Source organism: Megalopta genalis, chromosome 10 (genome assembly GCF_051020955.1).
Source record: "Megalopta genalis isolate 19385.01 chromosome 10, iyMegGena1_principal, whole genome shotgun sequence".
Lineage (NCBI taxonomy): Eukaryota > Metazoa > Arthropoda > Insecta > Hymenoptera > Halictidae > Megalopta > Megalopta genalis.
Genome location: NC_135022.1, coordinates 13,550,228 through 13,577,729, shown reverse-complemented (window position 1 = coordinate 13,577,729; position 27,502 = coordinate 13,550,228). Strand labels below are relative to the sequence as shown.

General features: G+C 36.1%; 1 protein-coding gene and 1 long non-coding RNA gene across 4 annotated transcripts; both read right to left on the bottom strand.

The window, feature by feature from the left end:
• Window positions 1-106: 106 nt before the first annotated feature.
• On the bottom strand, window positions 107-27,384 carry LOC117220037 (uncharacterized). 3 transcript variants are annotated; one of them, XM_033469674.2, is made up of 5 exons: window positions 25,779-25,858; window positions 24,995-25,224; window positions 8,080-8,296; window positions 5,157-5,454; window positions 107-3,767 (listed from the first exon to the last, which is right to left on the bottom strand). In XM_033469674.2, the coding sequence occupies exons 2-5, from the start codon at window positions 25,130-25,132 to the stop codon at window positions 2,252-2,254; spliced, it is 2,169 nt and encodes a 722-aa protein (XP_033325565.2). In that variant the 5' UTR covers window positions 25,133-25,224; window positions 25,779-25,858; the 3' UTR covers window positions 107-2,251. The 3 variants fall into 3 exon arrangements, with proteins under 3 accessions (XP_033325565.2, XP_033325566.2, XP_033325568.2); XM_033469675.2 differs by lacking the exon at window positions 24,995-25,224 and having other exon boundaries at window positions 25,779-27,384; XM_033469677.2 differs by lacking the exons at window positions 24,995-25,224; window positions 25,779-25,858 and adding an exon at window positions 10,301-10,561.
• LOC117220038 (uncharacterized) lies at window positions 24,003-24,988 on the bottom strand. The gene is made up of 2 exons (XR_004490165.2): window positions 24,311-24,988; window positions 24,003-24,201 (listed from the first exon to the last, which is right to left on the bottom strand). It is a non-coding gene; the product is annotated as an uncharacterized LOC117220038 (long non-coding RNA).
• Window positions 27,385-27,502: the final 118 nt, after the last annotated feature.

Here is a 27,502-nt window from a genome sequence, read left to right as displayed (position 1 = left end):
TACTACTTCACAAAGATAAAAGCATAGAGATCAATGGGAACGAGAAGGAATAATAGCGATGTTTCTTGAGGCTTGAAACAGTGTTCAATAAACAAAGGACGATCGATAAATAACATTTCGATTTTTATATAAGTTTCCACAAATTGGTCGCTTATTGTATCTCTTTAACGTCCATTGCTAGTGTTCACTATTTTACCAATATGCCCTGATGAAAGCAAGACCGAACGTGTCTATTGTTTAACCGATTCTAGTTACAATTACGATAATTCAGGTTTTATCGAATTAATTTTCGATGCACCATTCAATTATTCAAATATTATCACATTTGGTTGTATTCACACTTATGAGATTTTATTCACCCGCTGACAAAAGATCCATGAGAGAATGTTCAGATATATAAATATATTTTGGAACACTGCTTTTAAATTTCAGACTCACAATTATCTGACGTTTCGATGGTTAACAAAATGAGGAAACTTAAAATTCGAAATTCCCGTTGTTCGAATTTTCTCAAGTATGAAGGAATATTACGTAAACTTGTAAGTATATTACAAAAAGTTTAGGAAATCTGCTTGAAATTACTAAATCGCAATCGTTCTAACATCACATTTGTCATTGCATTTCTGTACATTCTTATACCGCTTGTACAAGAGGCCTTTTTTATTATGAAGGAAATCGTTCAAAATTATCGTCACTTTTCAGGGACGTAAAATAGATAATTTATGATTTCCATTTACTTAAACATTCACCTCGGTTTACCTCGGGCATATAACACGTTTCCAGCTCCACGTTTCATATGTCGGTTATGTATAACTTAAAAAAAAATGTTATGTATAACTCAATACATGCGTTTAAAATTAAAATTAATTTGAAAATCGTTTTGATACTAGCACCAAAATAGTATAGCATACTAAGGAGTTTCTATATTTTGAACGTACGATCTGTAAACGTGTTAATTCGATAGTAACCCTGCCAGAATTTTGGTCTTTGAATGCGCATCTTCCCAGTTTTTGAAATGTTTATTTACGAAAATAGCATTCGTATCGGCATGCATTGACTATTAAACCATTGTCATCTCACAAAGGGTTATTCTGAATTAGACGGCAGACATTCCAGCCGATTTCAAAATCTTTTGTCTAGACAACGAAAATAGTTATAATCTCGATGCTTGACTCGCACCACTTTCAATTCAAACCCTCCAAGCTTCGACAATCGATTCAATTTCAAAAACTCGTTTGGCAGACATATTCATCAGACCCTGAAAACCACCCCCTCGCAGGGGGTACAGCACCATCGAGACTTCCAAAAGTTCGTTCTTTTTTATTGTTGATTGTTTAAAGAATGATCTGTGAACATCTTTAAAAAAATGTTTCTAAATCTGTGTAAACATTTATGGAAGTTATCGTATTATTCTGCCACACATCCGTGGATCAAACGCTATAGAAGACGAATAAGATCATACAGCTGAAGCAGCCCTATTTGTATATTAGAGCCGTTTATCACGAAACATTTTTCAAGACATTGAGAGTTACATTTTAAAAAACGTTGAACATCATAACGAACGGATGGATACATTCACTATGAATTTAAACCGAAAGCGTAGAATGCTGTGTTCCGTAGAATAGAACTCGCGAATCATATCGAATCATTATAGAATGATTTATAGATTTTGCACTCCAATTTAATCCTTTTGTAAATCATATTCACCCATCTGTACTGACAATTAATCCTTTCACAGGTTGTGTTCATTTCTTTTTTTGCAAATCAAATTCATCGGTTCGTAAATAAAATTAATCCTCTCACAGATCAAAATTGGCCGTCTTCTATCCAATTTTTAAATCGAACCTGAACTTTATTACAAATAATTACGAATAAGTGAATCGAATTTTTCAAAAGAGTTAATTTCATTTGGAAGGATTATTTGTGACAAAGTTCGTATTCGGTTTAAAAATTGGATAGAAGACCCCAATTTTGATCTATAAGAGGGTTTGTTTTATTTGCAAGCACAACCTTCGAAAGGATTAATTTTCAGTGAAAAGGGCTGGATATGATCTGCAAAAGGATGAAAATGATCTACGAAAGGATTCATTTAAATCGCAAAAACCTGTATAAACGATCGACGAGCACTTTTTCGACAAAGATACGAAGGAAAATTGTTTCACGCGTAGCATTCGCGAACGTTTGTACGAGCAGAGACTTCTATTCTCTAGCGGTGGCTACAAGAGATTGCTCACGACGGAACACGTGGCCTCTACAGACAGTAACAATACAGCCTCATATTGAATTCATCGACGCAGGCGCTCTGTTTGCCGTAGGCGTTTAATCTGCTAACAGACCCGACCAATTTGTTGCTGCTATCTTTACCCGTGTCCCGTACTGTCCCCTCGAATATCGCGTCGCCGGGTTCGGTTTGTATCGTTATCGTGTAATCGACGAGATCCGTTTTGTCGCTCTTGTCTTTCCACGCCTTCGCAGCCCTGATCTCCTTCAGCTTGAGAGTCGCGCATTGCGCGAATTTTTTCAGCTTCCGGTTCAGTTCGTCCACGAGGAACAGAGCCTTGTCCCGAAGATGCTTCTCCTCCAAGGGAACGTCGGCGCTGCTGTGGCACATGCACCAATGACTGGCGATGCCGGCCATGTCGCATGTCCGAAAATCCGGAATTGGTAGGAACCAACTGATCCCGCGTGGCGGCCGTGCCATCGACGAAAGCTTTCTGAAACGCTCCTTCAGGACGGGTTCCTCCACGTTGGTCAACTGCAGTATGTCCATCAGCGTTTCGTGCAGGTCGAAAGCTGTCGTCAGCCTGTAGGCGTTCCTGCGGAGGTTGGCCCACGCTATTTGGTACTTGTCCTTCCACCAAGACGGCAACACGATGAACACAAACGGTAGACTGTCCTCCATCCTGCCTTGGTAGGTCTCCCGGAACTCGCCCCATCTGATTCCATGGTCGCTCATCACGATCAGCGCGGTGCGGTTGAGCAACTGTTCCTCGGACAGATACGAGACCAGGTCGTGATAAGAGTCGTCGCCTAATTGCGGGTAAGTGAAATAGTCGTGGGTCAAACTGGCCTGCCAGAACAGCCCGAAGTATGGGTCTTTGGCGAACTGCGTGGCAGCTTTCCGGCTGTAGTCCAGCAAGTTATCGAACGTCTTCCTGGTCCCGATGCACAGGTTCGCGTTCAATTTGTGCGTGTTGCCGATGTCCTTCTCCGAGGCGATGCAGAATGGCCTCCAATAGTAATCGGTCGGCTGCACCCGGAAGCCTGGTTTTAAGTAATTGAACGTCGTCATGCCGCAAGCGTCTTCGCCCAAGATGGTGCGGTAGCCGGCCGCGCTGAAATTCTTCCAGATGAACGGGCACCCGTCGAAGGTCTTCTCTTTCGACTGCCAGCAGAGATCGTGCACTTCTTTGTCCGATAGGCCGCCCAAAACAGCTACTAGATTCGGATAGGTGTTGTCTGCTACCTTCGTGTAACCCAGCATCTCCACCGCACCGAGCTTCTTCAGAGCGTTCACGGTTTTTGGCATCATCCGATGGAAGTTGTTCCTAGACACCGAGTCCAGGCCGATAATCAACAGGCTGAGGTACTCGGGCCTCGTATCAGCGATCCTCGAGCTTTCGTATTTCTCCTCTATCGATCGGAAACGTGGCAGGAAAGCGTGGTAGTCCTTGTATATCACCTTCTTGTCGCGGGAGCATTCGATCTTCACGAACTCGGCCCTGACAGTCGACGAATTCTGGAAGGTGAAACACTCGTTGCTGAATCTGCAAGTGAAAACAGTTTTATGTTTCAGCGGTTTCGATTGTTTTTTAGCGACAATGTATATACTCGACGAAAGCAGAGCGGAAAAAGTTACATAAATTATGGCAATACAAAGAATTTTCTACGCTGCTGTTCAACCATTGTTTTAGTTCCGAAATATTTTAATGCTGAACCATCAAATGGAGAATAAAAATTAAAAATTTAATTAATTCTTAGGGAAGAGCACGATATTCTGTTCAAATCGGCCATTCTTGTACATGCACATTTTGTTTCAATGCCTCTTGATCGTCGCCTTTTGTTTATTAATATTTAATTTATCATTATTCTAAAATAGTATTTCTCTACGCAGAGTGTATTCCCCACCAAAGGGCAATTTTGAATGTTTCGAGTTTCGGAGGACAATTAGAAGATAATACAGTGTATGATCGTGTGTACGAAATGTCACATTATTCGAAGAGAAAGATTATTTGCTTTTTTTTTGGAAATTAAACAAATATTTTATTTATCAAAATATGCACGTTTCGGCTGACCACATTTTTGCAAACTTTTTGCTTTTAGAGTTTCGACAAAAAATTCCTTGGAATTTGTAATTTTAATACTACGCAGCCTAATACACATTAATATTTCAAATAAAGACGCTTTATAGCACACATCCAGCCAAGATCGTACTAATGTGAACATTATTATCCTGAGCTGTTTTGTGACGCACAACATTAACACGTTCCGTGCCGAGCTTTTTTTACTCGAATCTTCACACTTTGATATTTTACTAAAACTTGATGTATTACGTGCAATTATTAATTCTCGTACACATAACAACGTAACAAAAACTTATCAACGCCCATTCTTGCGATGGAAATTGATTCTTCGGTTCTAAATTTCTTGTAAACAATTTGTTCAGTTCACTAAGTAAACATGCAAGCGTGTACCATCGATGGTACACGTGGCACGGAACGTGTTAAAGAAAATCGAATTAAAAACAGATTTTTATTTTGAAGCAGTCAAACTATTTCAAAACTTGATTTACTGTTGTGTTTGAGGGTGGGGGGTTGTAGATGGGGCATGGTCCACAGAGGTTTGGGAAACACTGTTCTAAACTGTGTATCGCCTACTTCGAATACCAAAACCGAACTAATCTTCCGAAAATTGTCATCTTTTCAGGACGAGCATACTCGACGTAAATATCGAAAGGGTTCAAAGACACGGAATGCTCGCCGAGCCGGTCGCGTGCATAGTTCGTTTATTACGATGCACGTCGAGATTTCACTGGAGATCGATATATCTGTATCATGGAATACCTTTACAATACTTTCCCGTTGAAATTCGTGAAACAACGATTGCTTCGAAAACGGTACGTATCGTTATAGGTAAAAATGATGAGTCTTACTGACGTAACAATATTATCTTCGTCTTTCATTCGCCAGAAAGGTCGCCAACAGCAATTGACGTCCTCGGATTCGTTGTAAAAATGTTGTACCGCCTTCGGATTTATGTACACCGCTGTGCCGTTTGAGTCGACGAGCGGCAAATGAGTCCCGTGCTCGCAGACGATCGGTTTCTCCTTGCGAATGAATCGCTTGATCGCTGGATCAAAAGGATCCATCGCTGGGATCCGACAACCCTGGTTGTGTACCACGAAGCCGGAGTTAGAGACAGGCGTGAAATACGTCTTCAATTCCAAGTAGTTGTCTGCGAAAGAAACGAAAACAAAAGGTGAGCATGGGGAAACGCAACAACGTCCCATAGTGGTCATTTTTCCCAAAATGTTGGCCAAAATTTATTACTCTTATACGACGTTACGATAAGTGCTGATTTTAATATAACTTTTGAAAATGTTCACTAAGTTACGCAGTACAAATATGCATGTTGTACCAAATAAGTATTTACTAAGTATAAACAAGTTTCATATTTATAGTTAAAATAAAATTATATTTATAATTATATTTCATACAGTGCCCTAATTAATACTGTACGCACTTCGTGATTTTTGAGATAATATGTCGCTTTTTCTGTTTTTAATATTAACAATGACAGTATTAATATTACAATATTAATTTAACAGTATTAATATTAAGGCGACGATTGTCGACGGTCACTACTTGGCAGTTTAAAAGATTTTAAAAGCTTGCAAAAACGAATAAAATTTTTCGCTTCAGTATTATAGTCGCCATCTTACTTTAAGCGATGAATCTTGTTAAAGCAGATCTTTCGATAACTATCGCAATTTTTTCTCTATCGTTATGTTATAACATGACAACGATTTAAGACATATCGAAGAAGCAGGCATTAGACTTAACTAAAAAATGTTTTGAATTATTTCACTTTATGGATATGGTTTATTGAAGGATAAACTTTAGGCAACGCGAAGCAGTTAGTATAGTTGACGATCTATATCTCAGTAACTAGTCTGGATGTTTGAAAATTTCAAATGGTTTGTGGGTTAGGATCATAGCGACGATAGTCAGATTTTTCTCATTGTGAGAAACAAGGAATGTTATTGTTTACTGACACGCGTATTGTTTACCGACCAAATTTATTGTTAAGGAATTTAGAGTTAAGGTTATCTATAGTAACATAATTTATCTCACTTTCCTTTCTAACAATTCGGCACGTATAGATTACATTTTCACACATAAGTCAAAAGTTTCGTAAATGTGACTTACTCCACTATGATTCTAACACACACGTATTACAGCTATACTTGAAAAGATGAGTTTCTGACCAGCTTTTTGGGAATATGCGTCGGATTCTAGTTGAAAATTGTACATCTTCTTAGTTCGAAGTTTTGGAAATGCTTTGGAAATGCTTGGAATTGCAACAAAGGAAATAATTTCACGAATCGACAGCAACGTCGTTTAACACTAAACCTGCCATATCGGTCATTTTGATCGGACTCGCATTTTTAATTTTAAGACTGTCGACATTATAAAGACGCTTTTACAGCGAACGGTTGAATAGATTTCTTGATTATAGCATACGTTAAAATAAAAATGGCGAAATGTTTAAATAAATTCAGGTCTTCTCGTTCTTATAAAGTAACACATGCCGGTCTCTTTCATTACTCGACAGGTTTAGTATTAAGTGCTCCGTTTAGATATCACGTTCTAAAATGATCTTTCGCGGGAATGTACAACACACACAAGTAGTATCAGCAAACGGTTACTCTGACCTAATCGATCATCTTGCCCTTTGAAATTGATTTAACACACTGATCTTCGCTTGTTTAAATTTCTAAACGTGCCGGGTGTATACAAATTATAAGTCACGGCCACCGTAGCGAGATTCTGCATCTCTGGACCGGCGGAGATCAGCTAAAAAAGATGGACGGCGAAATTGTCCTTGACCTTGAACATCGACTGTGAAAGGGTCCAATTTATTTTTTATTGCAACGTATAGGTTTTCGAGAAAAAAATTAAACTGAAAAAATAATACTATCGAATAGGAATCAAGTGGTGTGTCTGACCATGACATAGCAATTCCACTTCTCGTCATACTACAAGCCACGTGAACTCGATGCATCTTCCAACTCAGTTTTCTCGAAAACGAAGCCTTAACACTTTATCGACCGCTAGCCTATTTATCGGCTTTTCGATTGCCAATGTTTATCGATCGCTAGCCTATTAATCGGCTTTTCGATTGCCAATGCTTATCGACCGATAGCCTATTAATCGACTTTTAGCTATCGACGGTTTTCGCTTCTTTACTGTTTTGTTAGTAGCTGACCTCCTGTATGCTGACCTCCCCATATCCTTATGAATTATAATTATAATAATTATTATTATTTATTATTATTTTTAAAGGAATAAGCACAACACAATGAATAGCGAAAATTTAGCCGGTACTGGGAGCAAATGCGCGCGCGACTAAGCCAGTCCTTACTGAGTGGCAGCCTCAACCACGACCGGACGATAAAGTGTTAACGTGAAGAAATGTTACTAATTTTTGGACCTAATTTTGCATGCAAAATCACTAACCGGCCGGTTGTACCACGATTTTGGGTGTGAAGATCGTGACATATTTTTATATGTCGTTTTTAACATCGTTTTTTACATAAAGGGTTAAATTAAGTTAAAAAAAAGGATTAACTCGAGATCCATGGTTCCTTTCGGACTTTTGTTCCTCTCAATGAGTACTATACGTTGCATTAGAAAAAAATGCAACCCTTCGACCTTGATTTTCAAGGTCAAGGACAATATTGCGGTTCATCTGTTTGAGCAGATTTCCATCGATTCAGAGGCGCTAGAATTTTTATGCGTATAATTTTTATACATCCTGTACATATTGGCAAGATAAAAAACAATGTATACTGTATACCTTGAGATGTGATGTTTAGAATAGATCCGAAGTGCGCGGTCGGAAATTGGTCCGTGGTATAGGTGTTTATGATGACCAGGGATGTTAGCAGAAAAATTAGAATGCCTATTAGCCATCTCCGCGGCCGTAGCCGAGACTTGTAAATCTTACTGTCGAACTCGTAATTGAAAATGCCACGCTGGTCATCTTGCACCCTCTCGCCGCCGCGTAACAGTACCTAAATATAAAGTATGATAATATTAATAATATAAAATATTGTCGAACCTAATCGTTGTTCAGAAATTATATAGCATAGTCGATATATTGAAATCAAACATGATTTTATAGATAATTGAATGCGCGTCAGATCGGTTTTCTTTAAAACTCGTTGACTATCGCATCAAATAAAAAATAAAAAATGCAACAAGAATTTCATCCACGTATGTAAGAATTAATCGCGTAATTTGAAACATACATGGTGTCCCATATTTATGTTAACACCCGGAAAGGGATAATTCCTGAGGTCATTTGAAGTAACTTTTTCCTTAGCGAAAATGCAATCCGTGGCCTTGTTTACGAATTATTAACGAAAAACACTGACCAATGAGAGGCGAGCTTGGCTGGCGAGAGCCTGATCTCGCCTCTCATTGGTTACTGTTTTTTTTCGTTAATAATTCGTAAACGAAGCCGCGAATTGTATTTCCGCTGAGGAAAATGTTACTTAAAATGACCTCAGGAATCACCCCTTTCCGGGTGTTAATACAATTATGGGACACCCTGTATATACAGTGTCATTCGAATACTTGTCTTCGTGCAAATTCGACACGCAAATGCCTTATGACACTCAGATAATATTTTTTATTGGTCGTTTGACCGTTTGGAAGTAATTCCGAATGAATAACACCACAATAATCGAAGAAAACGGTTAGCGTGATCATAATTTTTGAGCATCTCTGACGCAGTTTTTGGGTTTCCATTCAATTTTGAAATGTAAGGATGGTATGAATGTGAGTTTGTGAGAGCCTTTGTCTAGAGGAAATAAGCGTTCTCACTAGTGTCGATGATCGGCATGTACATATGTATACAGGGTGTCTCACGCAACTTGCACACCTTTGTAGCTTTCAAAGTATACGTTGCACGAAAAAGTTTCGTATACAGAAGTTGCATGATTTATAAGAGTTCGTTATGTAGTGTATTTATTATACTTTTATTATACTTTTATTATACTTTTATTATACTATTATACTTAAAATACGTATTAATTTATTTAATTTATGTAAAATATATGAAAGAATGTCGAATTCCGAGTAAAAAGGTATGGACCTTCATTAGTCCTAAATGCAATAATCAACGAGAAATTTCACTTTATGTCACGAAATCATCTTGCTGTATGTACGCCGTAATTATAAACCCATGTTTCATATCACCATTTATGATGCATTTCATGAACGCAGAGTCACCGGAGATCGCCACGAGAAATATCGTTAAAAATGCACAAATTAAAACGAATTCTTTGCTCGACCGTTTTTTTCCGTCGTAAAAACTGCAGAATACACTTGAGGTCGACTGACACGAACAGCTGCTTTAAACACAATGGTTGATGGATCGCGATCGTATTTAGCGCCACAATTCCGCGGTGTCTACTTGCATTCAAAAAATTGTTTCGATACATGCACTGCGGAACTTTAGAATGAGAAGTTCATATCATATCATCGAAATTGGTTGACACAGAGTCGAGCGACAGTCATTGAACGATAATAAAATCACTCAATTTCTTACAGTTTTCGCGAGGTTTTCAGTACGGGTGTATGTTGCCGAGACCTAAAAATTGCGTTGTTTAAATTTTGATTGTGTGCCCACGGAAAAAAGCTAAAAGACGCGTTTATTTTTTATTTCCTTTATCATTCCACCCAATTGCTTTGGCTTGGCCAAATTCTTTGGTCCCATTTTAGAAGGTGTCCACATACATTTGTTCACATTTTGTCATCCACACATTTGCAAAAATTTTCCTACACGTTTTCTCGTAAACTGATCCGTTTGGTCTAATGTTAGAAGAATTACTCTGTTTTCAAATGTGTATACTATTTCTTTCTCTAGGTGTGTGGGGGAGGGGGTGCACAAAATATATCCGTACGCCTTTTAAAGCGGGATGGTTTTTTTAGAAATTGGATCAAAGGACTTAATATTTTTTTAGGTATTAAAAGGACTCGTTTACTAGATGACTAATACAATTTTCACAAACCTTGCGAATGGTTAAGATGACAGAAATAATAAAACAGTTTTGTGTTTTATACAGAGATGTTAGTATTTTCATTTATTAAAAATTTTATTTTTATTGTGAGAGACTTATTCTTATTAATTATTGCTGCTATTCTCATCACTTGTCAAGCAGTTCTCTAAACATGAAACCGAGTTTCACTAGTTTCATGCATTACAGTTTTTTCTTTCTTGTATTAATAATGAAAGCAAAGTCTGTCTTTTCTACTGACTGTTGGAACAGAAACTGACTATTGTGCACATTTTTCTTGAATAAATGAACACACACACACACACACACACACAAGTGGCAAGGAGTAGGGAATGTTGAATTGCTAATCAAGGAAGTCGAGTGTGCGCCTAGTGCGAATTGGGCTTCTGGCCGGAACAGTTATTATTATTATTAGCAGAGCGTCAATTTTGGAATCTTCAAGTTTTAAGGGGGTGATGGGGAGGGGGGCATTCACAGCTGAAAATCGATCACTGAAAATTAGTTTTATGCACTCCGCTTATGTTCACGTAGTATGGGATATAGGTCAAAACCAGTAGATCCGATAAAGAATTTCCATATGTAATACGCATCACGTAACAATATATACGGTGTTTCTTTTATCCTGCACATTCAAATATCTTCGTTAATTTTGATTATATGAAAAAATGTGCCGTAACAAATTTGTTTGTTCCATAGTTAGGAATATTATGATTGATGGTTTTTTTCTTTCAAGATCATTTTTCCCGAATTTTGATCATCGTCATCGCTTCTTGCGTATTAGCACCTATTATTTATGATACAGCATTGTAGTGCACATCAAGGCGATAATTTGTTCCCCGAAAAAAGTTTTCTTGTTACTCAAACATGGAAGTTGCAAGATTAATTTGTGCATAATTCGATTCTGTATAAAACTTGCCGAAAGAAACTGCATCCAGTATGATATCGATAAAACGCGTACAAAATTGATCTTAAAAATAAATCGACACAACCTAAGTAGTTAAAGGAAGTAACAATCTTCTATTCGATCCATATTTGTTGCAATTTATGAAGATGATCTTTATTTTGTCTAAAGATCCGCAGCCTACCGATGACATTGGCAAGGGAAAATCCCGAGAAGGTAGTAAATTCTCTCCAATTGTCTTTCAGCTTGTAAACAAAAATGGGCAATTTTATAATTGTTGACAATCGGCGACTATAAAAGCGTGTTGCGTGGCTCGAATATCTATCTCCTATATCTATCTCTAAGTATCTCCACTTCCAGAATTGTGTCCATTTTTGTTTACAGTTGAGGGACAATTGAAGAGAATAAACATTGCAGTTCGCAATTTTTGAACGAAGAAAAACAGAACTGAAGATATAATTTAGCAATGTTGAAATTAATTTTTGAAGCGAATTTTTATTGTTCCTTACAGTTTGAGCTGTTACTTAACGAAAAAAATTCTTGAATTTACTATTACTTAATGAAATTACTTATAATAAATGTGTTCTTATAATAAATTACTTATACTTAATTGTTGTTTGGCCAGATTTTGAGCGTTCTTTCACACTGTGTAGCGTCCGCCGGCCGAGAGTTAACGATATCTCAGCGTTGATCGTGGTAATTAATGATATTTACATTGAACAATTAATATTTCTGTTGGGAAAATGTATTAAAGTAGTATTATTTACTGTTCACGTCGATGGAAATAATTTCTGAACATTGTTCGGACAATATCTATATTGGGTGTAAATATTATACTATTGTTAACTGAAAGACAAACAACGAAAAGGTGTATGTTTGCTCAATCATGCTGTTATTCTCGAAAAGGTAAAAATGCGGTACAAACAGCAAGAAATTCTGCTGTTCATTAGCGTGATTGGAAAGGTGTTGTGCATTAGGAGTTACTGCCATCTAACTCCGCTAGCTATGAATAGCACTGCGCTCATCTCGACAATCCCATTGTGGCAATCGGCCGGAAACAACCGAAATTAATTAACGGGCACGGTGTTATTTATCACCACGATAAGACCGCGGAGCTCTTCGAGTTTGCCGAATGAATTATCAACGTTTGATTGGGATGTTACATCACGTCCTCCTTTCATTTTGGACCTCGCTACTACAAGATTGCCATCTATTTCTATAATTAAACAACTTCCCGTTTGCTATCTTATCGCTAAATCAGTCTTGTGTGTATGCCGTAATAAAAAAACACGACATTTCGTACGATCTATTCGACCATTAAAAACGAGAGAAGAACTTTTATGAGAATCTAATATTTTTTCGAAAGATTCGACACTTTTCTCTATTAACGTGTCTCAATGACTGTGCCATGTAATGACTTTTGCTCTCGTGAGCCCCTCGCAAGAGTAGCTTCCGTGTATCCACTTAAAACTAAAATGCTTCTTTTTTAATTTTGCTAGTGCTAAAAAAAGCTCTCATTTTTTAACTTTTTTATCTAAGCCTATAAAGAAAATTTGAAAAATGACTTTCGTAGATCTCGGTAAAATAAAAAAGAAATGCATAAAATCGTGGGGCAAGCATGTATTGTCAACTTTTAGCACTATCGATAACCATAAAAATTCTAAAACTTATGTTAAATCATTAGAAACTACGCAAAAAAAAAACAAATAAAAATGCGTCCGTGAGTTCCACCGGTGAGAGCACAAGTACTGTAATTATTTAGGAACTATGTATTCGAAATAAGTTTCGAGTAGCGGAACTCTCGAGTCGACAGCAGAAGAGAGCGCAGAGCTATGGACCTTTCACCTTTTCCATTGGAAACTTTGATTTCGCCGGTGCTTCTTGCCCACTTCTGATACCGTGGCCACTTAAATTTTTCAGTTGTATCGTGCGATAAATACTTCTTATCAATATTTTCCACTACATTTTTGGACATATAGCATACTTTCGCGTTATCGCATGATAATTTAATCTTTCGAAGCAGTCTAATCAATCAGGAGACAAATTTGTGATATGGAATTTCTTTCTTTTCGGACATTGTGTAAATTGTTCTATCTTGTACTACATGTCAACTAAATATGCAGATGATTTGTTTGCGTTTGCAACTGCAGCGTGTGAGAAATAATTACGCTTTTCGTTTGTTCACGTTTCTTGCCGGAGTAGTCGAATGTCCACTCGCGATTTGCTAACGTTTCCGTTAAGTACGGTTTAAATATTGATTTGAGTTTTGCATTAACACGTTTCGTGCCGAGCTTTTTTTACTCGAATCTTCACACTTTGATATTTTACTAAAACTTGATGTATTACGTGCAATTATTAATTCTCGTACACATAACAACGTAACAAAAACTTATCAACGCCCATTCTTGCGGTGGAAATTGATTCTTCGGTTCTAAATTTCTTGTAAACAATTTGTTCAGTTCACTAAGTAAACATGCAAGCGTGTACCATCGATGGTACACGTGGCACGGAACGTGTTAAATGTTGTATGTACCATGGAGATATATAATACAGAGTACATATTATTATTTCGACTAAACATTTATGATCATTTTCGCCACCTGTCTACTTAATTGTGTTCGCAACTGTATGTACAAGCACCAACGTAAAATCTAATTTGTATTATTGTTATAAATGTAACTTTTATTTTTATTCTGCATTGTTATAATACAAGCTGTTTCGTTCATTGCCTAAGTAAAAATGTAAATATTAGATTGAATTTTTCAGTAAATAATCTATATACTACGAGTGATAATAGTATTTATTTCTTTAATCCGTACACATATAGAGATTTTTGAATTTACATAACTGTTCTTAGTTTAAACATTTCACATTTCACATTATCCTTTTGCACATTTTTGATCGACTTGATCTATACCTGTCCACCCAAATAAGGCTACCTAAATTTCTCCTCTAATTATGGGAGTACAAAAAATATTTTGTATGCTATTTGAACGATTTAAAAAATCCACCGTATTGCAACAAAAATTTGTTTTCAAAGTAACCTTTTTTCAGAGTTTACGAGGCCATCGATATATTTTTGCATATAATTGTATAATTATTTTTATTGAATCGCGTAGCTGACGTAAAAATATGTTTAGTTATGTACATTACATGACCTTGAAATGACCTTCGAGATCAAAAATTAAATGGAAACAAAATACAACATACTCTCAAAAAACGATTCATCGCGTTTATACTGCTGTAAACCCCATCGACAAAAATTCAGGCGATTTTCAAAATCTTGTCCATGAAGATCCTGATGGAGAGACATATGAATGAATGGATTCTCTATCTAGTTTCTATTATATTTAGTTTCTATCCTCATATTTGAGAATTTGTTCAGATGTTTCGATTGCGAAACCGATTTTTGAAAAATCAGAAAATATTTAAATCACCGATTACATATTGACACCGTAAAGTGACCACTCTTATATTTTCACAGTTTTTGCCTTTTGTTATAGTTAGCGATATTACAATTTTGTCAGATTGTTCAAAATGGGAGCACGTATCTAAAAAAAAACACTCACACATTCAATACATTTTTCTCAATAAATAGTTGTTGTACGCAAGTACAATTTCATGTATTAAATGGACGAATGCAACTGTTCGAAAAGGCTTACATTTGATAAGTATACATTTTTGATTAATTGTATGTATAAATGGTAACTGGCATTAATGATAAGTAAGTAAGTAAACTATTGCATGCGTACCTACTATGAAAATGATGAATCTATTAATACACTGTTGAACATGAAAGGAACAATGGCACGGCCTTGTGACAATGCCGAATCGAGATACCCAGTTTGAACTAGTTTTGCAAGAAATTTATTGTTACCCTTGTCTTCGGCATATTTAGTCCGCATATCATCCGCATATCACAAAGCGTGCAAATTTGAAATTGAAATTGACTACAAATTGACTACTCAAATAAAGACTCTTTATAGTACACATCAAGCTCAAGGATTGCACTAATGTGAATATTATTTTCCTGAGCTGTTTTATGATGTACATTCATTAGATAAAATGAAGTAAAAAAAAGTCCTATGTATGCGTATTTTTTCTTTGCAATACCCATTAATGTTAAACTATTTCAGAACTTAGTTTACTAGTTTCAACTAGTTTAACGCGGAAAAAGTATGGTAATACTGGTACAAGGTATTCAAACTCTGGATAAAAAAATCTACCTTCTCCCTTTACCTTTTAAATCTCCTAAAAAAGTTTGTCTGATTTATTCAATAGAATATTTTCAAATTGGTTACACGACTTTCTAACACATTTATTTATGTTTATTTATTTTTGTTTCAATAGTAAAAAAAATGAATTCAATGTATTATAACAGAAAGTTTCAGTGAATGCATTTCTGCATTTTTATTTGTTTTTTTTTGCGTAGTTTCTAATGATTTAACATAAGTTTTAGAATTTTTATGGTTATCGATAGTGCTAAAAGTTGACAATACATGCTTGCCCCACGATTTTATGCATTTTTTTATATTTTACCGAGATCTACGAAAGTCATTTTTCAAATTTTCTTTATAGGCTTAGATAAAAAAGTTAAAAAATGAGAGCTTTTCTTAGCACTAGCAAAATTAAAAAAGAAGCATTTTAGTTATGGTCTAGTAGACTGGCCACCCGATCATTAAAAAAAAAATTCAAGTCGTTCAATTCAGTTCCAAAAAAGTTATTCCGTTTTAAAAGATGTTCGAATATTAATCAGAGTCACTGTTCATTATTACTTCGTTACTATACATGTGATGTCATTTCGTTCTCGGAATGAAACAGTTTTTTGTTGTGAGCCCTACAATATTAGGATTTACTTACAACGGACCGTATATCCGTTTGGATATTACTCATCACTGGGAAAAAACTACACGCGCGTTATTGAGAAATTAAAGATAGGGGTTATTAACGAGGAGTGTATATATATGTGTATATATAGTAGTATATATATATAGTGTATATATAGTCGAGTGTTACATCAATCATTTCTGTTGGACGCTATCGTTACAGTGTCCTTAATCTTCAACTTTTCAGACATTTTTGCACGTAATTTATCTTGTCTCAAATCAACGAATGTGGGACACAAATGCTCCTGTCAAAAATTTTACAGTGGTAAAGGGATGAATTTTCTGTTTATAGTTTTATTGTATATTATTGCATAACGCATATAAAGGAAACATATTTTTCTCTTCCTTTGTCGACATCTTCCCGTATCCATACATGAGCTCGAGGTGAAATGCGTATGAAATGAAACGGTTAAAAAACATTTGATACGCGAAAACGCGGTGGCGGATTGCCGTGGCGGAAAAACTGTCGCGAACTACTCGTCTCAAGCCGGCATTAGTTTACTGTCTTACGTGAACGTATGAAACCTATTTCAAGGAACGTAGGAAAAAATATTTCGATAAAGTTTCACAGGAATAAATTTTTTTTTTTTAATTAAAAGCATAACTTTCAATCAAGATTGTTGTTTGATATCCATAACATTACGAATAGATAAATTCACTACCATATCCTTTGACAAGGTAGACAATATTTGAACAGTTTATCGCTTCAGCAAACACCGTCCGACACACGTGTTGCCTTCTAATAACTACAGGGTGACTCTTACAGAGCGAATTCCCAAACGCGAATCTGAATACCGAATTGTTCCGAAACACCGAATTGTTCTACAACCCAAGTTTTCAAAAAACAGGACGTGCGAGGACGTGCGATTTTTAACAAACACAAGGAACAGCAAATTCTCTCCGACTGTCCCTCAGCTTATAAACAAAAATAAACGATTTGGGAAGAGAAAATCTGATTATTCGATCCTCGCGATTCGGTTTTATAGCTGTCGATCGTCACTTGCCTCGACTCGGCATTGACGCAATTATGGCACCCATTCTGCACGAGCAACATTTGTTTTTCTTTCCTAACATTTAACTGTTCTATCTTCTGTTTTTTATATTCCTGTGAACATTTGGGATCATAAACTTCGAATAAAAAAATTATTAAATAAAAAATATTTTAACGCAGCTTAAATAATAATAATTCGCAACATTCAATAATTCGCAACATTCTTTAGTAATATTGTTATCTTTGGAAGTGTTCCAAGTCTTGCAAGATCACTATATTTATATTGGATCACGTATGTATAACAGTACGAATTATCAACAATTTTGTAAAACCGATGAATAAATCAATATGGGTTTATACTTAGTTAAAAACTAAATTTCAAATTATATCCGATAATACAATAATGGAGAGTAGATTTGGACATGTAAGTTTTCCATAGACGTTATTACATTAACAGAAAAGAGATATAAAATAGTGGTGACCGATATACGATTATGGAGATCAAAAAGATATAATGTATAACCGTCAAATAAAATATTTCAATCTTCTTGTGCCTCGGATGTATTACAGGTAATATTAAATTTTACATATGTATTTCTTCTTTTCACGTTCAGTGCTAAACTCAAAAAGCTTGGAAACAAAAACTTGCAATGGAACTTTTGTTCGTTGAAATTGATTAAAAGATACTTCATAGATTAGTGATTAGTATTCACAGTTTATATATATATCATAATTATATATATACATATATTATATTATATTATTATTATATTATATTATATTTATTATTATATTATGTATATATATATAAGCTTGGAAACAAGAACTTTCAATGGAACTTTTGTTCGTTGAAATTGATTAAAAGATACTTCATAAATTAGTGATTAGTATTCACAGTTTATATATATATTATATTTATTATTATATTATGTATATATATATATATATATATATACATAATAATATATATAATATAATATATATACATAATATAATAATAAATATAATATAATATAATAATAATAATAATATAATATATGTATATATATAATTATGATATATATATAAACTGTGAATACTAATCACTAATTTATGAAGTATCTTTTAATCAATTTCAACGAACAAAAGTTCCATTGAAAGTTCTTGTTTCCAAGCTTATATATATATATATATATACATAATATAATAATAATATAATATATATATATTATATTATTATTATTATATTATATAATATGTATAATAATAATAATATAATATATATATATATTATATTATTATTATTATATTATATAATATATATAATAATAATAATATAATATAAAAATAATAAAATAATATAATAATCGAACAGTTAAATGTTAGAAAACAGATCAAACATTATTCACAGAAAATGGGTGCCCCATTGGACCCCTCAATCGGCGATGAACAAGCATAACCGCGGCACTGCCGAGTCAAGACTAGTAGCGAGCAGCAGACTACGCGGCGGCAAAACGCCGTGTACACGTTGCCGACAAATATTTTCTCGACCTGTACGAATTCAAAACCGCTTCGACACTTTTTTTCGATAATTTCTTCTTCAGAAGTACCTACAGAATCAAACGTCGTGGTCAGTTTTCGTGTCAGGTAAGCAATTTCTTGTAAACATGCGGAAATATTGCGTAGAAAATACGTACTTCGGCATTTTTTTTTAAACCTTGACGGCCGTTTAACAGTATTTAGAAGCGTAAATTATTATAAATATTGACACTGACATACTCAAGAATCTTTCCTCTATCTTTTAGGCAAATATGATCTTTCTGACGTTCTTAGTTTTCCTACAATACTTCGTTTTCGCTATGAATCGTTTTTCTTTTCAACTGGAAGTGACAGAGCAATTCGGTCTTCGGATTCGTGTTTTTTGGAAGTGACACTCTACGAGGACCAACCAGTGGTAATTAGGAGGCAGAATAAAACTTCGGATTTGTTGAACAGTGTTATCGATCAGAGCTGTTATTTTGACAAGATTGGATTTATTATTATTATTTCCTACGATTTCTATTATAATATATGTTTTTGAATAAATAAGTTTATCTACGAATTTCTTATAGAAAGTTTTATAAGCTAAAACTTCATAGGAAATATCTTGTGATATCAGGATTGTAGAAGATCAAATCAGAAACTAATTATTGGTAGCGATTGGTAGTTTGTGTTACTGCGAATTCTGGGCGTGTTGGGTCACTTTTGAACTCTGTATATGCGCGATGTTTCCAAATGGAATTAAGTTGAACGAAGTCGCTGGTTGTTTTTATGTACACTTTAATATTACAGTACAGCTATGGTCTTAGCGATGCGTTATTTGCGTTCTATCTGCGTTCTTAGAGTTCTACGAATTCTGGGAGTTCTAACAGTTTTGGGAGTTCTAACAGTTCTGGGCTAACGTTCTAGGTGCCCTTCCGCTTGTCACCTCGGTTTTTTTGTTGATTGGTGGATGGTGGGTTTTGGTGGAGGGAATGAAGCGTTTTTGATTGGAGATGGGTGTGTCGGAAGGAACTTGAAATGAGGAGTGGGAAACTGTTCGAAAGTTCGGGTTGTAATTTTTCCGTTTTATGAAATATGGAATTTATGAGTCGTGTTGTCCGTTCGTCGGGTCGAAGGGTATTTTCGTTCGGATGCAGTTTTTACTGTCGCAGGTATATTGCTTAATTGCTCAAGGGATGGCCAGGGACGTTCGACCTTCGGTGTTGCCGTCGCAACAAACTCATTAATTCATCAAGTGCCGAAAGTCAATTCCAAAAATTCCTACAACAATCAAAGTAATTGTATTAACCCGAGAAAGATAACCTACGTCGCAGAGGCGCCTGCGAAGACTGTTGATTTTTGTTAATTTTTCATAGAGGTCTAGTGATTGAAGTTTAAAATTACTTAAAATATAAAAAAATATAATAGAAATGCATTTTATTTTTACAATAATGCCAAACCTTTAAAATGACTAGATTAACTTAAATAAATATCCATTGTTAGTATAAAATTGACGCCTTAGAAAAGCATGCGCCTCTGAAGCGTATGGTTATCTTTTACGTACGTTGTCATATGGTTATCTTTCTAGGGTTAAGATCTATGAAATAAAAAATGATTCAAGTGAGTGACAAAATTCATCTATTTCTTACAAAAACGTCTATAGATTGAAACTATGCAGGCCTATCCTGTAGTAAACGTCACGATAACTAACGCATCGAGCAAGAAATAGTTTCAGTTACGATGTACAGTAAATAAATTACTGAAACTGAAGCTAAAGACAAACATTCAATTAAATAATCACTGTTCTGTTTTTCCGTAATCTTAATAACTTTTACATTGCGATGTCTTACTTAGAACGATTTATTTGACTGAATATTGATTTCCATTCGTTCAGTATATTTTGAAGCTGTTTCATAAGCTTTACAGAGAATCTCGCGAATTCGGTATCAAAAAATTGATGCCTTAGAAAAGCATGCGCCTCTGAAGCGTATGGTTATCTTTTACGTACGTTTTCATATGGTTATCTTTCTAGGGTTAATGAAACTGAAATTAGAGAGTTCGAATTGATCAGTGGATGGTACTTTTTTATAACTCTTTTGCATTCTAAACATCTTAGTAAAGAGTTCTGACTGTTCAAATATATTGCAATAAAAATGAATTTTGTGAATTAGTAACAAATTAGTGCCACGCATAGGTGAAGAACGTGGCACTCAACGTGTTAATAACATTGATCTACTTGTCATCGTCGATATGATTCCATCCAGCTTGTTCAACGCATTTCGACATTAATGTCAAGGGTAATAATATCGACAAACATGAAGAAATCGTATAAAATACTGTCCTATAACAAGATCGAGGTAGTACGAATTAAAGGGTTGAATTAGTATCGAACATTTGTAATAGTTTTGTTTAGTTTTGGATGTCATTTTCAGCAATAGTGCCTCATAATATTCTTCGAGTCAAATTCTATTACCTCGACTTAAATTGCAAATTTCTTTGTAGATAAACAGGTAAATACCTTATTTTGACCTTGTGGTCTAGCCATGGAAAATGGTTTCATACAATATTCACATATTTGCATTGATATCACACTAACAATTAAAAGGACAGAAGTTTTGTTTGGCACAGTGTCTTACACATAATGTCTATATTTGTTTAAATGCACACAGTGTTGTTTACCTTTTCAACTACATGTCAAGAATCAAATTAATACAGAAGTATTATTAAGCCTTATTAATCATTGGGCTAAGAAATAATCGAAAATAATTTTCAATGTATTTTGCATAAAATATTCCTAAAATACGTTAAAAATGTTTTCTACATATCGTTGCAACAATTATATAATTGAAAAAGATAAATAATATGACTGAAAAAAGGAAGAAGGTCATCCCTAGCGGAATTCGATCCGAATTAAAAAGAGTTTTAGGTTTTCCAGACGGACACCTAATCGCCAGACCAACGCAGAACCTTTGTCTGATTGTACACACCGTGACAAAACTGTAAGACGAAAAATTCTATGTAACTTAGACAATTTTCTTTTTCACTGGTATACGTAAATCAGCGGTCTCGAGAACTGAGGCAAACAATTTAAACACGTTACTACAAGACAGTCTCTGGTAAACCGGCAAACTAAACGCTACGAAAAGAGATTTTTGTTTCCAATTGTTGTTATTAGGCGTGCAGTATTTAAAGTGATATTGCGTGTGCAATAGTTTTTGATTACAAAAAATGCCGCACGAAAAAGGACTATAATTAACGATTTAAAGAAGGAAAACTACTCAGTGCAACAAATTGCCTACATATTAGGGAGAAGTCGTGTAGTTCATAACTATTGAAAAAATAAAGAAAAATATGTTGAAAAGAACCCACGGTGGTCGTCCAAGATCAAGAACTGTGCGAGAAAGGTGACAAATTTTAAGACATGCTTCGAATCCTACAGTGACAGTAAGGCAAATAGCAGCAGAATCCGATGTCGGAACGAGTGCGAGGACAGTGCAGAGAATAATAAAGGGTTCTAAGCATTTTTTTTGAAAAGTTTAAAATGACGAAGCAACCGTCGCTAACTTATAAGCATAAACAAGCCAGATTGAAATTTGCAGAGCATCGAATATATTGGCGTAAAAAGTGGGAAAAAATGATCTTTTCTGACAAAAAAGCATTTTAATTCAGATGGACCTGATGGCCTAAATTATTATTATGTTCCTGATCTGAGAAAAGAAGAAATCGTGTAGCAAAAACGACAAATGGGTTGCAATGGTACTGTGATACTATGGAAAGACGGATATTAAATTTGTTTCTACAAAAATGAATAATAGAACGCACGTGTGGATATTGTTAATAGGCAACTATCGAAATATGCTCAAACGATATCTAGGGAAGTGTATATCAATCATAATGATAACGCAGCTGTGCATACTGCGAAAATAACACGAGGTTACTTCGAAGATAACAATATAGATATTTTGCTGTGGCCGGCAAGATCCCAGGACTTGAATTGAAAATTGTTACGGGAATGTCAGCGGAGGAAGTATACTGAAGAGGAAAGTAGTTGAACACCATAGAAGAATTGAAAAGGTGTATTGAGGATACGTGGAAGAATTTGAAGCAAAACACAATTTAAAAACTATACAAATCTTTAGCACAAAGAATGTTGGAAGTAGTTATCATTACTGCAAAACAGTATAATATTGGTCAATTTCTTTATATATTACTGCAGAAGGGATATTCTGTATATGTTCATGTACAAAAACTTTGTGCACGTCCGTGGTTTTAAGAAACACTAGAAATTCTGGAGTGTCCTTATAGTTTTCCAAAGTCGGTTTGTATAAACGGCAAACGAAAGATCCGGGTTCTAATCCCGGTCCCCCGATCTATTTGTGTTCAGTCGACTCCATTTTCTCCCACATAATAGTTCTTATCTTCAATAATTATTTATGAAATTTTAAACTGTTTTTTCATTTAATATGAATTTTATTCAATTTATGTAAATATAAAACGATTAATTTCGAGGGAAATTTTATGTTCCATTTAAAACATCGAAGATCATTCATGTTTCTGCAAAAATTCTGTGTGGAATTCAATATTTATATTATTATATTATATATTATATTATATTTATATTATTATATATTATTATTATTTATATTATTATTATATTTATTATTATATTTATATTTATATTATTATATATTATTATTATTTATATTATTATTATATTTATTATTATATTTATATTTATATTATTATATATTATATTATAAAAAATGGAATTCAATATTTTCATTGTGTTTTGAAGAAACAGCTCAGAAACATTTCATTTGGTGCAGCCTGTACAGTAACGTGAGAGTAGTATAATGTAGGTAACAGTATACGCTCGGCAACTCCCCTTTACATTTCAAACTATTAGTATGATTGCGGATGTATTATAAGTTGTTTCACTTAGCCCTTTGACTGCAGAGTAATCCAGTCAGTTGCGATCTGCACGAACGGAATATTTTTCAAATGTACTCTATCGGCTTTCGATTAATAACGTGTACAACGTACAATTAAGTTGTGACCATAATTCGTGAGTTACGCCATATTCGATAATATAAAAAGATGTATTTTTACGTCTGATTTATTACATCTGGTTGATGCAAGTAACTTCAATTTCGTCAGACGCATATATGAATCCATAACTATCGAAGAGGAATGGAGCATTAAACATCTTTCAACTCTGCATCGAAAATTTTTAATCAGATCTTTTTATCCGATATTAATGATTGTAAAATTGACGTTAAATTATTGCAAGATTTAATGCTGACGAAACTAATGGCTTAGGGTTGCAATTATACTGCGAATTTAACGCGTTTACGATCGAAATGTCTAGATAAGATATCAAAGTGTAATCACGTTAAAGATATTTAAGAACACTGCCCCTTCCTCTTCAATTTTCTAAATTTATTCAAAGAAGAAATACATTGTTGTTTAATTTCCATTTCATACAAACGAGTCGCAAACTTTTTATTTGGCGCGAAGATCCGCGGTCTGGTTGCGATAATCTGCAGTGTTTTATAACGATGTCGATCTCAGTTGCATTTGTTTCACGACTGCTAGTGATTTTATCGACGACTCAAATCTGTGCAAGATAAAAATAATCGATAAATTAATTTTCTTCATTATCAAAATTTCGAACTGTTCTGCACTGTGCTGAAACTGTGCGTATTACGGAATATATAACAACTTACGAGCGTTACATTGGAATTTGTTCAACCTTGTAAATAATATTCCACTTCTTTTTATCGCGACACCAATCTGAGATAAGGGTGCTTTACTCAATAATACGTTCGAAATGTATACAGAATCTGTTTCGCGTATTAAATCGTATTATGAATCAGTCGTTTGGTGGAGAAATATCACATGCACCAAAATGTCACTCGAAAGAATCGATTTCAAAATCTCCATTGTAGCGTTGAGCGGTGAAATGTTATGCAATTAAATCCAATTTTTTTTTTTTAACACGTTGAGCGCCGCGTTGACCACATACGGGTGACACTAATTTTTGACCAATTTTGAGAATTCATTTCCATTGTAATATATTTGAACAATCACAATTTAATTAGAATGCCTCGGATACGAAAGCGTTCTACTGTCATCCACTATGATCAATTTTAACTTCCTAGTTTCGGTTTCATTGATTACATTGTTTCGACGTTATGGGGATTTTAGGGGTGGTTTTTCGGCGCTTAACGTGTTAAAGGAGATCGTGCAATTTTAAGAGATGTAACATATAATAATAATAAACTGTTTTTGCATCGGATTCCCGAAAGCAATCGAGGATTGTAGAATTTACTCGATCACCGTCAAATGCCTCTCTCGTGACACTAACTTTCACAGTAATTCGTCGCTAATGAAACTTCGTTTATCTTTACCTCTGTGCCGAAGTGAGGTATACAACTTTGTGTTCCAAGATATTTCGATCTCTTCGATTCTTCCGACAGAAAAATCAATGTTCCTTTTCCCGGATTGTCTTCTCTCCTGACAGATTCAACACTTTCCACGCATTCCATATTCCTTCGCTGACACAAAATCCACAACGAAAGGATAATATGTCACGACGACACACGGCCGCCGAGTGACTGGCAAACGACTCTCGAGCAAACTACGCAACGAAACAGCACATCTAGCTAATGTAAACAATGCAAAAGTAACGTGCCCTACAAGCCTATGCGCCCTTTTTCATCAATGGCCTCTTCCATCGGCGAAGCATATGGTACCGGTTAATAACGCTTTGAACAGGAAAGCTCCGAACAATTTCAACGACAATCGACACCTTTCGAAATAAAAAAAAATAGACGATGAAAAACACATTCCGAATTTACATTATTTTGCCGACTCTTTCGATGACAATAAATGATAAACGATAATAATAACGGTGTAAACGTATCTATACGATTATTGGTTCGCTGGATTTCTATTGTTTTGTTCAAGTAGAACAAACGTTGTACTATATTTCGTCACTATTTAACAACGCGTACAACAAAAACAAGAAGCTAACACGGACTCGATAAAAAGCCACGTCACCCTCGAAATTTACAAATAAAAACGTAAAGAATTGTCCGCTAATTTGTGTGAAAATTCTGTTTCAATGTCACAATCTGTGCAAAGATAAGCTACCGAATTGTACACGCGAAAATATAGAACAACACGACTCACCTCTTCCTGATAATAATTGTCACACATGCCAGCGAGACCTTCCTCGTTAACCGATATCCAATGATTGAAAGATCTGGCCAATGTAAGTATAAGCATCTCCACCCGACGTCTTATCACGTTGGAACTGTTTTGTGTTGTTATCGTCGCTTATTATTGCTAAAACGCGTGGGAGTGATTTTTACCGCATTATCATATTTAACCCTCATGGGAAGTGTTCCGGGCCGAACGATGGAAGCGTTTCGGCGCATAGTTGGCGAATAGCTTGCCGGACCCTTGAAAATAATTTGCTGGATTTCCGTGGAGCCGTTGTTACGAATTGGTTTCATGCGACCGGATTTCGGTTCCCAGCGAATCACGAAAGTCGCGATCACGTTCGCCAGGTTTTCAGGTTTTTAGGTCTGCCGGCTTGGCTGGACAGCGATCATGCGACTGTCACTCTCGTAGCACGTTCTTCTTCGGACTTCTAACCAAAGTTGTTTGTGCGTAGCTCGTTTTCGTGTTTCCACGGTTTTTCCTTAATCTAAGCCGCACGGCTTTTGCTTTCAAAATGAGTCACGACCGACTTCGTTTCGCGAAATCGATATTTTGTCGATTAGATACGCGATATCGCACGATTCGCGCAAAAACGCGACTTTCTCGCCGCGCTCTTTAGCATCTCGACGAAACGCAGATCGGTTCCCGAGGAAGACTTTCCCCTGGAAAGAGCTCTGTATCGCGTGTGCTTCCTATCGAATGCTATCCGAGCTCGGGTGCCCTATTTACCGGCGGAACTGGGTGACCGGGGGTGGTTTTTCGATTTCGACACTGTTCAACGTCAGGAGGGCCGCGACTCCACGCGGTTCGAACGAGCTACACCGTTCGTCCGATGCATTTTATTGGGCAAACAACCCGGATATGGTTTCTGTTGTAGGCGCGGTAAGGCTGGCTGCTCGAACCTGCCGTCCCATTTCTGTGCCGCCCAAACAGGTCAGATTTGACGCACTCCCGCGTCATCAGTTCCGTTATTGGACTATCGCACGAAATGCGGCGCTGGAGGGTCGTGGACACCTCGAGGACGATGCGCCGGGTTCCCTTCGGAGTTTCACAGGGCCGTGGCACGCCACGAGGTTCGCGAAACAGCGACCGGATGCATCGTCGAGCATGCAAGATTTTCGGTACCACCAACAGCATTCACCATTGTCACATGTCTCACAATTGCCGGCGCACCTTCGCGACGTTCCTCCGCTCGGCGGACGCGTCAGCTTGCTGGTTTCGCGGTATCTGCTCGCCGAGATTCGAACGACGACGCGGCCAATTCAATTCGGCGATAAGACAACGATGGACCATCCGGTCGTATTTGGGCGAGTTCGAGCGTCGAGCCGACGGACCGCGGGACCCAGCACCGGACGACAGGGAACTTTTATCAGGCTTTCTTCCCTCGTGTTGTCCGCGTAGCCACGTGGGTACCGGACATTTCCGATCCCCGGAAGACGTTTGAGGCGTTGCCGTAGCCGGGATTCAAGTGAAATGCATACATGCCCGCTGGCAGCGAGGAAACGAGAGGAGAGACGAGAATCTGGTCGATAGGCGTGCGCTCGCGCACCTCCGCGACGTGTCGGGGGAGTTAAGTGCAATTGGCGTTTTCCTCTCGGCGTGGTCCAGAAGCAAAACATATACTGTCTGTCAGTGATCGGGCTCTTGCTAAACTGTTCCATGCTTTTATCGCGAGGACGGTGTTTGTTGTC